Below are 17,198 nucleotides of genomic sequence, written 5' to 3'. Positions count from 1 at the left end.
CTACTGTAATTATTTATATATATTAAGTATGACAGTGCACCAGTCAAGTATAGACATACATACCGAGTTGAGAATTGGCGATTCTCATATTACATCATTCGGTCCTACTTTGGAGGCCTACCTGAGTTATTTAATCATATGATTGACCTCTAAATTGCGAATGATATTACATAACAGTCATGAATACTTTCCAGATGAATATTGAAAGGTGAGTTTGATAACATTCTGCAGATTTTCTAATGTCCTTTTTAGAAATCAAAAGTATATAAAGATAAGAAATCATTTTTTTTAAGACTGCATGGTCCATAATATTGAGATCCGCTGTTTTCCGTTGGCTTGTTTTCTCAGGATAGTTGCATCACGCACTGTTCGATTATGGATTATTTCTTCACTTAATTTATTTATCAATTAAAGCCTGAATATAATTTTACTAGAGCATATAAATAACTTTTTCAAGTTGTTAGAGATGGTAAAATTTTCGTCCATTACATAATACTGAAAATAAATGGTATTGGCTGGGTGGAGTTGGGGAACCGTTAGTCCTACAGTGTAAGACGTTTAACTTGAAGCACATGTGCTCGACACGAGGTTGATGTTGAGAAGGAAAAACAACCCACACAAAACCCCCACAATAATCTAAAGGAAACAATCATACAGTGACAAAAATACCTTAGATTGCCCCCATGACCCGTTTTGACATATGACCCTCTCTGTCTTAATATATAAGAGAAGGTACGGAACTTCAGATACTTCGTTCCACCCATGACCATCGATTTCCTTCTGCTATTTCCCTTTTTAACAGCACATGACCATACTATATGGCTTGTTTAACTCTAGTCCTACCTGTAAGACCTGACGCTGATATTTATGTTTTGGCACCTAAACAAAATCAAAATGTGCTATGTCTTACATGTAGGACTTACAAGTCCAAGCTCATGTGATAATAAGTATAACCTTTTGAACCAATCATATTTTGGTGTTGACGCATATGCCACATAGTTTACCTATTTTGAAAATAGAGTCACAATTTTGTATACAATGTCTGTTCAGTGAAGAAGACAGTGTCTAATTCTTGCATGGAACAGGATTCCTAAAGTTGAATCGAGGTAATGGTAAGTAAAAACTTACTTTTGCATCTACCACTGTTCTGTGATTCAAGAAGGGATGCATCTTAGAGTCATAAACATGGTACATATAGCTCTTTTTTACTGGTTTTCACATCTGTTACCACTTGTCTCAGAGTAAAAATTCACAAAAATCACATGTTTCGGACCCCGTAATTTCAGTTTGGTACAACGCAGAAAAGTCAATAATGGCTTGATAAATATTTTTAAAAAGTCTCATGAGTAAAACAATCCATAGGGTATTGTTTTGTTTCACAGCATCAAGCTCCCATCGAGCACCTGTGACTTGAAGAATGAAACTCTATTTCGAAGTCATTAATACAGATACAGAAGGCATCGAGCCAGATAACTATTTAATGTGTCATCTTGGAAAAGAAATAATCATAACTTAGTTAAACCCCATTTCTGTATTATTTAAATTAACCTGTCACTTGAAATTCGTTACATGTTCTTATTTAAAGAACAAGTCATACAAGTCGTGTAAGCATTCAGTTGCCTGAGTACTGTGGTTTTGCAGGTCTTGAAGGTAGGAATCGGTGAATAAGTGTGGAAACAAACGATAAACAGATGCCATGTAGATTCTTCCCATGTATAATAGGGACTTGGAACAAATTACCATCAATATTTGCAGAAGCTCCTGACTTGGTATCTCACAAGATGGAGCATTCCAAAATCACATTCTAATGAACTAGTCAGCTACAAGTAAGACCTAGTGATTCTCAGGGCTATTCCATTTGAGGTACCTTATCTCATTGATGCTACGGTAGCTGGATTGATCTGAGTATGAAGGGATGAAAACGTACACTGGCACTCTTTTACTTATTTCTGCCTTTGCTATCATTACTCTTGTGCCTTTCCTGTTGGGGCCCCGAGTGGTCTAAAGCGCTCACCGTTATGGATCACTGCCATCTCACCTCTGTGTGCATGAGTTCGAGTCTTAGGCTCGGCTAACGTGGGTATGTGAGATAGCTTGCTAGTAGCTTCTTGTGGGTCGGTGGTTCTTCCTGGGGTTTTCCAGGGTTCTTCCTCCACCAATTATATTGGCCACCATGTATAGCCTATCTTGTGCTGAAAAATAGCATTAAGCCTTACAACAACAACAACTGACTGTCCTGTCATTTCCGTCTATACTTTATCTTTGACCATACACCACCTGTTGCTTAATAGTCAAGTGTGACTGTGTCAGTGTATTTATGGATAGAAATAGATAGGTTATGCAAGGGAAGTGACTCTGATATTGTGGTTATACCAAAAATATATCTGCACAATGGCCTAATGTTGGGAACTTGATGTATATGTTGCACAAAGTGTAAATCAAGTTGAAAAATGAATGCTATTTCCATGGTCCTCATTCTGTCGCCTGTGATCTCCAACAACAGAAATTATCTGTGAGAATTAAAGCAGTGCACCTGTAGCCACCAGTGATGGGTTAGTGGTGCTGGATTGTCGGTGAGAATGGACCCACCAACATGAGCATGAAAGTACTTGTTGTCCACAAACTGTTGAAACAACTCTTGGTGTTCCAGCAAAAAGTAATACAAAGTACAACAAAGTTTTAAACTCAACACCTGTCAACTGCAAAAGCCACCAGAAAGCAACAACCATTTGTACTTTACATTTTGATTCATGTGCTGAATTTGATCTCTTGCTTCTTGAAAATATAGTAATTATGTGATCTGACTCTCATATAACATCACTGGACAGTATCAGATGACAAATTGGTTAGTTACATTATATAAATTTTAAAAAGATATAGATTTTATTTGAGACCATGTTTTTAAAAAAGTGATATTCATGGGTTTATTTTTAAAAGTGTACTCACTAGCAATCCTAACATTTTTCTGAAATCAGCTGGTGACGCAGAATTAGTAACTTAGGGTCATCCAACGTATAAGACAAACACACTATAGGTGGCGCTATGCAGAAAAATATAAAAAACTTTGAATAATGTGATATAGATATAGAATCTGATATATCACAGGAAGCTACAATACTATTTCAGTAATGGGTGTCAGTTTCTTAAATTTGATTACATGTACCTTTTAATGGCAATCGTTGTTCACTTTATTTTTCAGTCCGTATACATCCATATTACTTGGAAAGGTCATTATAAACACACCCTGAAAACAACAGACAAAATCTGTGCTGAAGTACCTGGACAGTTTTGGACGAAGTCAGCTTGAAGGTGTGATCCAGTTCAAACCAGATTGAATCTTTCATGCAGATGTCATAAGAAAAGCTGTTGAAGGCCTGAGACGGTACATATTTTGTAAACCACACTCCTAGAATTTCATCATTAATTTTTATTATAATAAAAGGTTAAGGTATCAGATCACCAGCAGAATTGAATTGATAACAAAGGAGTGATAGCAGTGGTTTTTAACCTGTGTTGGAGCATCAGACTCGTAATCCAAGGGTCATAGGTTCAGTACCCACCCTGGCCATCCAGAGTTAGCTGCCTTGGTGTGTCCTTGGCACTTAACTACCATTTCCTTGTCATGATATGTGCTCCAAGTGTCATTAAACAAAAAAAAAACTGTTCACTATCACTCATCAAATTACAAGCTATATATCAGAGTAGAAGGGAAGGTTTAATGCTGATTTTGGTATTGATATTAACAAAATGTTTATATTTTAATTTAAAATGGGAAACAGAAAATGTACATTGCTTTCTCAAAATATTCTGTTCAGTTGACTTCGGCGTGTCATCTTGTTTAGCACAAATAGATCTTAAGCAGTAGGGCAAGTTCACCAATATGACTCTGATCAGATTGCTCAAATCGATATTTTTCAGCACAAGATAGGCTATACATGGCGGCCAGTATTAATGGTGGAGGAAGAACCCAGGAGTACCCCAGAAAGAACCACCAACACATGAGAAGCTACTGGCAAGCTTTCTCACATACCGACATTGGCCAAATCCGAGGCTCGAACCCACGCAGATGGAGGTTTTATTTATGCGATTGACATGGTCATCCCACTTTTGATCTTTGTTGTAGCACTAGGAAGCGCAGAATAAACATTTTACTTACCTACTTTATTACAGTTTTTCAATTATTTTTTCTTTATTTCTACCATTATTTAATTCTTTATCGTAGATTCTGTTGTTGTTGTAGGGTTTAACGCCATTTTTCAGCACACGATAGGCTATACATGGCAGCCAGTATTAATGGTGGAGGAAGAACCCGGGAAAACAATGGAAAGAACCACCGACCCACGAGAAGCCTCACATACCCACATTGGCTGAATCCGAGACTTGAACCCACGCAGACAGAGGTGAGATGGCAGTGATCTGTAACAGAGAGCGCTTTAGACCACTTGGACACTCAGGGCCCCCATGAAACTTTGGATACTTTCTACAACAATATTTTGGCTATATAAGCAAGGACAAAGATATCTGATAATTTTATATATTAACTTCAGCAAAACATGTCTATGAAAAACAGTTATGAGTCAGGTGAAATGTTTTCTTTTTAGATAAGTGTCCTTCATTCACATGCAGTTTTAATGCATGTACTCTATGCAGCATTTAATTTTCTCTGATAAAATCTTTCCCTGACATGAGCACAATGGAATTATTTATAGTAAGTAGTTGATAACTTTTATTGATTTTATTTTTTTACTCCTCATGTTTGTCAGAGAGGAGTACTTTATATGCAAGATGCCTATAAGGATTTTATTTGGGCTTCCTGAAAGTGTCCTTTAAGGCAGTTACATTACATTGCTACTAAAATACCAAAAGCTGTTCTTTCTTCATTTCAGGCAAAATTGAAGTTTGTTTAGAGACTTCATAATTGCTCAGTTCATCGGTGGTTGAAAGAAAAAGCAGTTCATCCTCATGAATAGATCTGATGTATTGAATAGGATGTGTACTGTAATATTGAAGAATGAAAGAAGGAGGGTGTTTAATTGTTATCTTTCTCCTGGTAAGATTTATACTGTTCGAAAATGTATCTAAAATTGTACATTTTTGGGACCCCTGTCCTTTGTTTTGTCTATGTCTCTCCTATTTTGTCATACTTTGTAGAGCATGAGGCTCATAATTCTAGGGTTACATGTTCAATACCCATGCAGACCAGCCTGGGCCAGGTCCTTCTGTGTGTCATTGGGAAAGGCACTTCACTTCTCTTTTTGTGGCATGATGTACACTAGAAATAAGATCTCTACAAGATTTTGAAAGTTTTAGTCCAGTCCTAAAACTTACAGACCCAACACTACTCATTTTTTTCCTGTGCAGTGATTCAGAACGGTATGTGCATATTATTGTGTAATCAATGTATACATTATCAGATTTCTAATGCTTGTTTATTGTGAAATTTTTTGTATGATAAGATTCAGGCACTTGATAAATGTGAGTGTCTGTGATGTTACAACTATAACAGTCCTCAACGCCTTTACCTTCTGTTCTCATTCTTTAATTTCACGTGTAGCTAGACTGAATTACAGAAAATGTTAAACTTTCATTTCTATATAAATTTATCTAATTAGCATTATTCCATTTCAGATTAATACTTTTTCAAGACACATGAAAAATAAACCAATGACCATATTCCTTTAACTTTTTTCATTTCATCTTTAAGCAACACAGCATACAACATTCATTTTTTTTCTATGAAAAAATTTATCAGATATCTCCAGAGCAGTTTAAGAGTCAAAATCCTTAAGTTCTGGACCTCTTGTTTGTTGGGTTGTCACTGTTTGTTTTCTCATTTTTTGGCCCATGGAATTGTTCCATTCCGTGAGTCATTACATGAATTGTTCTATTCCATGAGTCATTACATGAATTGTTCTATTCCATGAGTCATTACATGAATTGTTCTATTCCGTGAGTCATTACATGAATTGTTCTATTCCGTGAGTCATTACATTGTTATTGTTGTTGTTGTAGGGTTTAACGCCATTTTTCAGCACACGATAGGCTTTACATGGCGGCCACTATTAATGGTGGAGGAAGAACCCGGGAAAACCCAGAAAGAACCACCGACCCACGAGAAGCTACTGACAAGCTTTCTCACATACCCACATTGGCTGAATCCGAGACTTGAACCCATGCAGACAGAGGTGAGATGTCAGTGATCTGTAACGGAGAGCGCGTTAGACCACTCGGCCACTCGGGGCCCCAGACATTACATGAATTGTTCTGTTTGAGTCATTACATGAATTGTTCTATTCCGTGAGTCATTACATGAATTGTTCTATTCCATGAGTCATTACATGAATTGTTCTATTCAGTGAGTCATTACATGAATTGTTCTATTCCGTGAGTCATTAAATGAATTGTTATATTCCGTGAGTTATTACATGAATTGTTCTATTCAGTGAGTCATTACATGAATTGCTCTATTCCATGAGTCATTACATGAATCTCTGAGCGTCTTCGGCATTCTGTTTTCTTTATCAAATCAAGATGCATCTACTTATTTCTGTTGGTCATGAGCAGTCTTATGCTTGTCTCCATAGAATATAGCTGTCATCGGAATAGTACAGATATGATAATCACTCAAAATTAAATTATATCTGTACATGACACCAAAAAGCTTCTGATTTTATGCCAATTTATGATAATTAATGTGGGAATTCATATTACTCTGACAAACAAAATGAAGCCCCAAAACCTTGACCTTATGTTTTGTAATATCTTGTACAGTAAAATGCAAGTGTTCCAAAAATCATGTAAGGATTAATACTATAATGGATTAAAACTACTGCAACGTTTATCCAAGAGAGATGTCAAATCATGTATGTATTTAATTGGTCATTTGATCAAAATGATCATGATGAACTGACAGTTAACAAGTGTCTTAATCTCCTTGCTTGTTAAGATCTAATCTATATGACTTCATCTAATCCCATTACATTGGCTTGAACTTTGTATGAGAGCTTGCAGACTACACGATTCACTCTCACACTGTCAAAACAGATGAAATAAAAGAGAAGTTTAGTGACAGAAAAACTTGCGTGCTGAGGACTGAGCTGCTGGAATTTTCACCTGTCCAGCAATAAAAAATATGCATATTTGTGTACGATTTTTTGGGGGGAGAATGTTGAATAATGTGCTTACAAGGCATTTAAAAGGAATAAAAACCAAATCAAAAAATGATTTCTTGCACACTATAATAAACATGCATACATTATAGTATATTACAATATTGTATATGCATGCAATACCCAGGAATATTCCTGTGTTCAGCTTGTAAGAAAACTATAACCGATACAATTAACTGGGATTCATTTAACTTCTAAAATCTACTTGGCTAATTTGTAGGGAGCACTCTGGCTTCAAGGCAAGTCTGATCAGCACCATTTTTAAAATATAATTTTTTGAAACAACTCGCCATAAAATATGATGGAAAATATTCTGATATAAAGGTTTATAAAATTTATTCAATCCACTGAAAATATGGCCACCATCATGGCTTAGGGGGCCTTATATTTTATATAAATGATGCTGATCCACATTCATGTGTGGCCAGCATTATTAATAATAGGAAAGCCTTTAAATGATCACTTGTCAAAATCTGCTCAGTAGAATTTGACAAAGCTTTCAGATTTGTATCACTTATACTGATCCACCATCAAAGATGACCACCATTACTAAAAGTACAAAAACCTTAAAACCACTCGACAAATGGCAACCATTGCTAAAAAATAAAATTATAGAAATATTTAACTTAAAAATTTCCTAACAGAATTAACCAAATTTTACAGAAAACTTTCTGGCATAAAGGGCTTTCAAGTTTGTACAAATAATGCTGATTCATCATTAAATAAAACAAAATACTCTTGTAATAACTTAAAACTGCTCCACAGAATTCAGCCATTTTGGACAGAAACTGTCCAAGCTTGTAAATCTTTTCTGGTTTATACAAATGGTGCAAAATCTGCCAACAAATATCACCACTTAGAAAAACTTGAATGCGACTTTATCTACTACTAATAGAAAAACTGTTAAATGACTGAAGTACTTCTCATTAGAATTTGATAGAATGCATCATGACATTAAGGTCTTTCACTATTGGAGAAATTATGCTGATGTTATTGTCTTTAGTTATTTGATGGATGTCAGCTAGTTAATAATCTAAAGCCTTCTTAGGCTTCTTGATTTTGAATGGGACTCAGATTCAAATATGACATTTTTTTCTGCTCGAAGAGCAATATTGAGAGATGCTCATCCCATTAGAATATTTTTTGATGACCTCCAAAATTTGCATGTTTTCTATTTTTTATTAACTTACCTAGTTAGCCTAAGGTTTGTCCCTATGACCATTTTCCAACTTGCATCTGACAACAACTGCTACTTTAAACTTTTTATTAAAATCACTGGAGCTACTTTGGCCACATTTGGCAGAGAACACTTTGGCTTATAGGGTTTTCAGTTGCATTTTTTTAAATTATGCCAATCAGCCATCTAATATGGCCTCCATTACAGAAAAATAGAAAAACCTTTAAGCAACTTCTCCAGAATGCCACAACATAATTTCACCCGATTTGACAGGAATCATAAATACATGAAGGCTTTCAAATTTATTTAGATTATGATGCCAGTCTGCTGCCATTACTAAAAACAAAACTGTCATGTGATACTTATCAGGAATATTTTACACGAAATTATGCAGTCTAGTTTTGGTTCCCTGTTTCTAGGTCATTTTATGTGAAGTTTTATCTATATGAATGACGCCGCTCCTGAGGCGTAGTGGTTAGAGCATCCACCTTGGATGCAGGAGGTTGTGGGTTTGATCCCTGGCTGAGTCATACCAAAGACTTAGAAAAATGGTACTTACAGCTGCCTCGCTTGGCGCTCAGCATCAAGAGGTTAGTGTTAGGACTGGTCGGCCTGGTGTCAGTATAATGTAACTGGGTGGGACATCATGCTACATGTCTGCGGCATGATGCCTCAGTGCTAAACATCACAACCAGTCTTGAAAGACCATAACTTTTTGGCAGAATGGATGGTCTTTCAAAAGAGGTTCTACTCTACATTATAAAAATTTACCACTCTTGGTTGACGAAGGTGGGGCTGTGTACTCTGTCATAGTGAAGAGGCTAATAAAAGAAAACTTTGAGGTACCTAAAAGTGAATGCTTTGTTAATGAAATCTGCTGATATGATGACAGAAAGACTGTAAATTTTACGTAATCACTCACAAAGTTAACATGACATCCTTCGGACTTTATTTACTTTGTGAGTGATTAGATAAAATTTACACATTTATAAATATCCAACCATGATCATTTAATCCTATATTAAAATAATTGAAAATACCATTTAAAATTCTAAATTTGTAGCCTTGAAATATGATTTTGTAGTAATCAGGAAGTAACATCAATTAAGGTATTTTTGACAGTAATTGATTAAATTGCAATTATGTCTAATACGTTTGTTATTGTAGTTGCTGTAAGGGTGTAAATATCATAATGACAATGTTAACATAGTTTAGCGCCCCCATTTGTGTTTCCAATTGCATTGATTTTAAAATTAGAGTTGGTAGGTAGTGTTTAAAGAAAAAAACAACATATATTATAATGATTTAGATATAATGTACTAAGCACTTCAAGTACTGGGCTACATTAGATGCATAATCAATTTTGAGAATTTTTTTTTTTTTTTAAATTTGTACAGGGTGGGGTGAAGTACTATGGTCGGCAATGAAAGATTTGGCTGGTCAGCCGACTGGAAACACATTTGCTGTTGTTGGGCCTTATAATTGATCCTAATGGACCACTGACCAATTGGACAGTGAGTCATCTGACATTTGTACATTGGACCACTGACCAATTAGGCTTGGAACTATTGGACAGTTGTACATTGGGCCACTGACCAATTTGACTGCAAGCCATCTGACAGTTGTACATTGGACGACTGACCTATGAACCATCAGACAGTTTAAATTGGACCAGTGACCAATTAGTCTGTGAGCCATCTGACAGTTGTACATTGGACCACTGACCAGTTAGAATGTTGACTATCAGACAGTTGTAGATTGGACCAGTGACCAATTAGTCTGAACCACCAGACATTTATGCTTTGAAAAAATGAAAATTAACACATTTGTAACTTACATATTGTGGTAATTGATACCTTTTCTGAAGTTCTGTAATTTACTTGTTATACACAGGTGCATCTGGGTCTTGTGAAGTTTTTTTCTGAGTATTGTAAAGGCACATGAAAGTATATTAATATTGTTATACACAGGTGTACCTGGGACTTGTGAAGTTTATTTCTGAATATTGTAAAGGAATTAGAAAGTATATCAATATTGTTCTACACAGGTGTACCTGGGATTTGTGAAGTTTATTTCTGAGTATTGTAAAGGCATTAGAAAGTATATCAGTATTATTCTACACAGGTCTACCTTGGACCTTTATTTCTGAGTATTGTAAAGGCATATGAAAGTATATTAATATTGTTATATACAGATGTACCTGGGACTTTTATTTCTGAGTATTGTAAAGGCATATGAATGTATATTAATATTGTTATACACAGATGTACCTGGGACTTTTATTTCTGAGTATTGTAAAAGCATATGAATGTATATTAATATTGCTTTTTCTTATTACAGATATGCATTGAATCCTGTTCAAGCCTTGACTATGAAAATATTTGTCATCACCATTTCTCGCAGGGATGTCCAGTTCATGATGGTGGATCATGGCAGTGTGCTAAAATTTTGACTAATTGTTCTGGAGATCAATTCAATCGATATCACTGTGTCCTCAATTCAACAGGACAGCCTTTTGAGGTTAAACACATATGTGCCCCTCTTTCAAAATGTGTTAAAGGTAATTCATTGGTTTTCTGTACTGCTTGGTTTCCATTTTCATTGCAATTGGGGTATTATTATAGAGTGAACATATTGTTAGCTGTAAGGGCTTGAAAAATATGAAAATCTGTTATGTAGGCAAAATTAAATTTTTAAAATTTCCACACAGTTTTAATTTTCTTTAAAATTTAATAAAATATTTAGCACAATTGACATATTAACCCCATTTACCCATCTTAAAACCTAATGAAGTATGGACATAAAAGATATATAGATTTGGTCCGACCAGTAAATTGTGTCTGGACTATCCTGCAACCTGTTTAAGAGATTAAGGTAAAAATTAGAACAGGATTCTAATTTAGACAGCATGTATTAGTTTAAGCTTATATACATTGTAGCTAGAAAGAAATAGAGGGGTACCCCATTTCACCCACTTGTGCACCTCTCTGCCCCTCCAGAGGGTCCCTCACTCTTCTTGAAATGAATAAATGGCATCTTTAAACACAGTACGTTTACACATGATTCAGAATCTGTGATATCTTTACTTTGAACAAATAAGGCATTACATTTTCATCAAGAAAGTCAGAGGTCTTTAAAGCAGTTGTATTCATATGTAAATTTCTTATTTATAATATTGGCACATGGGTATTAAATGATATTGTGTAGAATATAAAGTCAAATATACATAGTGTAAGTTGTCAGCTTGTTCTTCAAGAAATGCTCCTAACTCCACTGCATTGTAAGAAAATACTAGTTGGAAAACTGGATAAGGTACATTACTTAATTCAGGATGCCAGACTTTTTGGCAGGGATTACACGTTTTATGTGTATGTGCCCATATGATCAGATTCATGAAACTTGTGCAGTTTACTGTGTTATCAAGCCAAGATTATACCTTGTATCCCAATGTGCAGTGTCTGTTGTTTTAAAAACTGTTCGACCAGTTTGTTATTCAAGCATTCAGGCATCAAGGCCATTACAGTTAACACCATTATGCTGACCTCATAACTAATGAAGAACAGATTTTGAGTACTTTTAGCAAAAATTACTTGATAGAATTAAATCAAATTTGATAGAATGCAATCTGGCAGTAAGACCTGTTAATATTTTCTTTATCAAAACTGTCTGAGAAAATTGCTTTCACCTTGAGAATTGTCTTTGTTGACCGATTTTGTTTGTGTGCACCTCACCGTTGGCACCATTTTATGTTGGGAGTGGAAAGGGTACAGATTTGTACAGAATATTTTCCTCTCCACCTTTCAGTATTGCCACTGTTTTATGTGAACAAGAAAAACAAGTTTTTACTGGAATAGGTTTTAGAGCCTTGTCTACTGGAGAAAATGTATTGTTGTTTTCAGTCATTGTGCATGCTTGCAGCACATGAGACAATACCTCCTGATAATCCAATCCAGGGCTGTCAACACAATAAATTATTTTGTTTATGATCTACAAGCATTCATGAATAATCTAATGAACAGTGAAAGAGACAGGTCATTCTTTTCATGTTTTAATATTAAAAACAGTTTACTTTTTTTAAATCCTAAAAATCACTGAACAGAATATAATAAATTCAACATAAAGCATCCTGGCCTGTTGGCATTTCAGTTCTTTACATATAATGTCAGTCCGCCTTCCAAATAACCACTGTTGCACAAAATAGAAGAGCCTTTAAATGGTTTCTATTAAAGAAACTTTTCAGTAGCTGCATTTGACAGAAAAGAACAGGAAACTTTCTGTCATGAAATCGTCCGAAAAGTATAAATTATACCAATTTGCCATTAAATGTGGCAGTAGGGACTCAAAATAAATAAACACAACAACTTTTAACTACCTCCTCACATGACCAGTAAATACAGTTGTATAAATTCTGGCCATCTGCTCTTACATTTGACTGTCAGGTATATGTTTGCTAGTGAGCCACTTTGGCCTCATCTTACAGTGTATACCAATGATGTAAATCTACCTTTCAATGTATCAGCCATAGTTAAAAACTTTTGTCCAATATTTTAACAACTTCTTTTCAATAATTGACTTATATAGACCAGAGTTGAAGGAAATACTATTGGCATAAAAATGCATTTAATCTGTACAAATTTGTTCATTTTCCCTCAAATAGTGTTGTATTTAATAAAGATATACAAAATCTTGATGCGACTCCATGCAAAAAAAAAAGCTTTCCAAATTTTAACTAGATATCCTAACATTTAACCAAGATTACCCAGTTCGGTGTTATAACAATAGGCCAGGGGTCTCAAATTCAAACCACTCAGAGGGCAGCATGAAGGCATTTTCAATGACCAAATGGCTGCACCACCTTTGTTATCTCTCCTGTCACTTTGTGACACCAATCATTTTGCAGGCCACAGGATACGGCGGGCCACCTGTTTGAGACTCCCTCGAATTGGCATTTAGGTCAATATCATCCAGGTGAGCAATCTCAGGCCCACTTGGGTTTCTTGTTTCTCTTTTTCCAGTGATATACTAAATATTTTCCTTTACGTTCTTACAGGAACGATACCTGTCTATGACAAGAGAAAGGATATAATATCTTGCCAGCCATGCCGTGATGGTTATTATCAGCCGTATGACACATGGTCTGATGAGACACCAGAATGTTTACAGAAGCATAAATGTGAGCAGGAGGGAAATAAAATTGAGTGTGACATAGACACAGGATTGAGTAACACCCAGGATGTGCATTGTCGATGTGATGCCAGAAACAATTATATTCTAACAAATTTTGAAATAAGGGGAAAGTGTGTTGAATGGGCCCATGCCACATGCTACTTCCATCCATGCCCTGGTGGTCAAGAAAGACTGTCAAGTAAGTGTTTCAGAGTAGGTTTGGTTGTTTCCCCACTATTATTCATGCAAGAGTTGTTGGCCCATGTCCTTATATGCTATATTCCTTATTTCCTTATTGTAGATATATATTATGGAGGCATTGTGTCCCCTAACAGCTTTATGTATACTGGACAAAATGTTGATCAGATTTTGTTCAAATATTATTCATTGTAATTTTTATTTGAACCACCACTGATACAGTGTGACCCCGCTATAACACGGTAGTTGGGAGCCATAAAACCAGACCGCATTATATACCGAACCGTGTTATATGCAACCAAGCCAGTTAGCTGAAGAAAATGTACCCCCCCCCAACAAAAAAAATAATTGTGGGTGTGTGTGTGTGGGGGTAATAAATGCGGGTGGTAAAATACATGCTTCGTCGGCACAGTTAACATCCTGAATTGATGCATATTAAATGAGAAATACACCTGTAGTGAAAACAGAGAAGACATAATATAATAGTTTACTTTATTTAGAGAACCATGAATTGGTACATATACGTGAATCCTGTTTATATATAAATGTCTAATGTATAGCATGAATAGAGTATCAACACCGTGTACTCACCTGCGAACCTCATCATGTACAGTGAATCCACAATGCAAGTGATTCTGTTGAAAATATGCACACACAGCTTTAAAATATTCATTAATTTTGTAACAGGTCATATTGGTCTGAATTCAGTGGAAAAACATAGCACAATCACGTAACGAATGACGAAGCACATTAACTTTGAACTATGATCCAAGCCAGTAAAAGTTAGTTTGCGTTTTAAGCTGCCGTTGGCATAAACTTTTTCCCTACAAAAAGGAAACTTTCACAGCACAGTTAACATGTTCTAGTCACGTTGGAAAATGCAAAAATCCATCAGATTCCATCACTTTTATTTAAGTTTGGTACTGACTTCCTTTGAAGAAAAGTTCTTTGCTGTTACTGAAAGGATGTAGTTGGCTTTCTTTGATGAAGGGTGCATGTGCTATTGAAGTCACCACTAAAGGACAGCTTTATAGGACCAAACGAATGCCCATTTCTTATTGTGGCGGCAGCATCAAATAATTGTATTGCATGATTGAGACTGGTATTTTTTCCATTTGCTGAGTACGTTTTCATAACAGTCGGTGCTTCAAAGGTAATCTGTTTCCTTTGAAATTTCAGCAAACTATTTTATCTGGGTACATTTTTAAAAAGGAATTGGCCATTGTTTAGACTATTCTAGTTACTGTCCCTCCATGCCTACTGAATAAACCAATAAGTAAGATGTATTTTTTTACAAATTATTTTTTTTTACATTTGTGGTAGCAGCGTGATGCTGCCTTCCACGCATGCGTCTGAAAATTAACAAAGGGTCAATGGACGATAGAGACACAAGTGTTCTGATGACAGGGATTATTACAGAAAACGTGAGCTTTCTGAAGGATTTAATTCTGAGTGAAACGAAGAGGAATTTTACTTACCATCCACATACAAATGTCAGTCTTTGTAAATATATTAATTACTAGCAAGTGGCCAAAAGTCCGATGAAGGATAGATTATGAGACAATGCCTCATCCGGTTGATCTCCGTTACCAGAAATATCGACAACAAAAAAGTGGATATTTCACAACATACAGAACTCATGCTGCATGTCAGGATAAGCGGATTATGATATAACAATGCACTGTTTAGATGGTTTGTCAGTATGGACAAAGAATTTGTTTATGTAACAATAGATAAATTTCAGTGCATTTTATATCCAGTTTGCAGCTTCTTTTCATGGGGCCTGTGAATTTCTGCACTCCAAACCAATGGTTGTGTATAAAAGTTTAAACAGCCAACAATGTCACACACAAATAAAAAAAGCCACATGGTATGTTTTGCAGCCAATAGAAAAAACAGTCGAAGTTTGCGACATTGGCGAAGACCTACACAACCCCAGAATAAACTTTTTATGCGGTTTTTCTTCCTCTTACTTTTAAAAAGAAGAAAAAATACTTTTTCGTGTACGAGAAAAATACTTTTTCGTGTACAAGAAAAATACATATAAAATTTCAGGAGCCAAGCCACAGTCGTCTTGTATTATTCATACGTCATCTCTTCCCCAAAATGATAAGCAACTTTTTACGTTTTTTTCGTACATTTTAAGATTATTTTTTTTTGCACAAGAAAAATACATGTATATGAAATTTCGGGAGCGACCGCATTATATCCGAATTCGCGTTATAACGGAGCGCACTATAGCAGGGTCACACTGTATTTAGATGTTATGTATATTTAATTTGTATGGTGTGTTGGCTTTTGTCCATGATAATATGCTATGTATATTTAATTTGTATTGTGTAATTGACCTTTATCCATAATGGAGGGATTGAGTTGTACCTGCTTGACTCCTGTCTTGTTATTTTGCAAACAATATATTACATAGCTAATATTTGGCTTTGATTTTAGATTATAATTGAAGGTCATTATTACTTTTAGCTAAACATGTCTACAGATGTTGAGTTCAAGGTCTAAGTTTTCTTAGAAATTTAGAATGTTCTAGAAGCAAGTTGTTTATGAATAACATTCTGGCTCTGTCATTATGTCATAGCTTTTTGTATAAATGTTGTATACTTCAGAATTATTCATTCCATATCTTAACATCAGTCTTAATGGGATAAATTTTAGTTATGTACTTTTGAGAAGATTTTATTTATTTATCTAAATTATTAATTGGAATTACAAAATGCTTTTAAATTTAGGACTTAACCACTGTTTTCGAATTGTTGTGAATTGATTTAACAACATTTTTGATTATATCATTGTGATACATCAAGACTGTTGGCACATTAGCAAATTTGAAACTACTGGCACATCAGAAATTTTAATATTGGAAGTCATTCAGAACACCACTGGATTTGTTTTGGAACAGTCTATACTTTTGAACTTGTGAGCAAGTCCTATTCAGTAATGCATCATAGTGGGTTTTGTCATTGTTTCAAGGAAGTAAGGGGATGTAATTTCATAGAGTCATGAATGGCATAGAGTCAGATTTCTTCAGCAACAAGTAATTTCAGTGACTGACATGTAATTATATTTATTTGTTCTAGCTCGTGGTGACTGGCATGTGATTATATTTATTTGCTCTAGTTCCCAAAGTACTCATATTTATTGCTGCAGGTATAACTTATGTAGGTGCACACAATGTAGGCATTTTAGGAAATCTTTTGGTATGTAGAAGCATAAGGATATACTTTTCCCATGTGAAAGTATTGGATTAAACAAAATATGAAAGTTATTTTGCCAGTAAGCTTCTATATTTCATGCTTAAGTACGTAATAAAAATAAATCTTGTTTTACCTTATGGCTGCTAAGTTTTTATGAAATTCTATTTTTGCTACTGCTTTCTCATTCTCCATTGCATGAAAAAAGAGATGCATTGTGGTCACCAGAAGTTAAGACTTTGAGGTAATTTTGGTTACTGCTGGATTTTTTTGTGGAAACATTGT

At 35.1% G+C, this 17,198-nt stretch overlaps 1 protein-coding gene across 3 annotated transcripts in view; it reads left to right on the top strand.

The window, feature by feature from the left end:
* The first annotated feature begins 68 nt into the window (after window positions 1-68).
* Window positions 69-17,198, top strand: part of LOC149804540 (uncharacterized) — a 74,329-nt gene continuing 57,199 nt past the window's right edge. For 2 of the 3 annotated variants that reach the window (XM_089941334.1, XM_089941323.1), the window contains exons 1-5: window positions 69-208; window positions 3,200-3,382; window positions 4,887-5,050; window positions 10,687-10,906; window positions 13,397-13,711. In XM_089941334.1, the coding sequence (XP_089797460.1) occupies window positions 5,012-5,050; window positions 10,687-10,906; window positions 13,397-13,711 (574 nt within the window). In that variant the 5' untranslated portion in view covers window positions 69-208; window positions 3,200-3,382; window positions 4,887-5,011. The remainder of the gene's footprint in view (window positions 209-3,199; window positions 3,383-4,886; window positions 5,051-10,686; window positions 10,907-13,396; window positions 13,712-17,198) is intronic. The other variant, XM_089941327.1, reaches the window with a different exon arrangement.

The sequence above is a fragment of the Sinohyriopsis cumingii genome, chromosome 2, assembly GCF_028554795.1.
Source record: "Sinohyriopsis cumingii isolate HCF-2022 chromosome 2, ASM2855479v2, whole genome shotgun sequence".
NCBI classification, from domain to species: domain Eukaryota; kingdom Metazoa; phylum Mollusca; class Bivalvia; order Unionida; family Unionidae; genus Sinohyriopsis; species Sinohyriopsis cumingii.
This window is presented reverse-complemented; position numbering and strand designations above follow the sequence as displayed.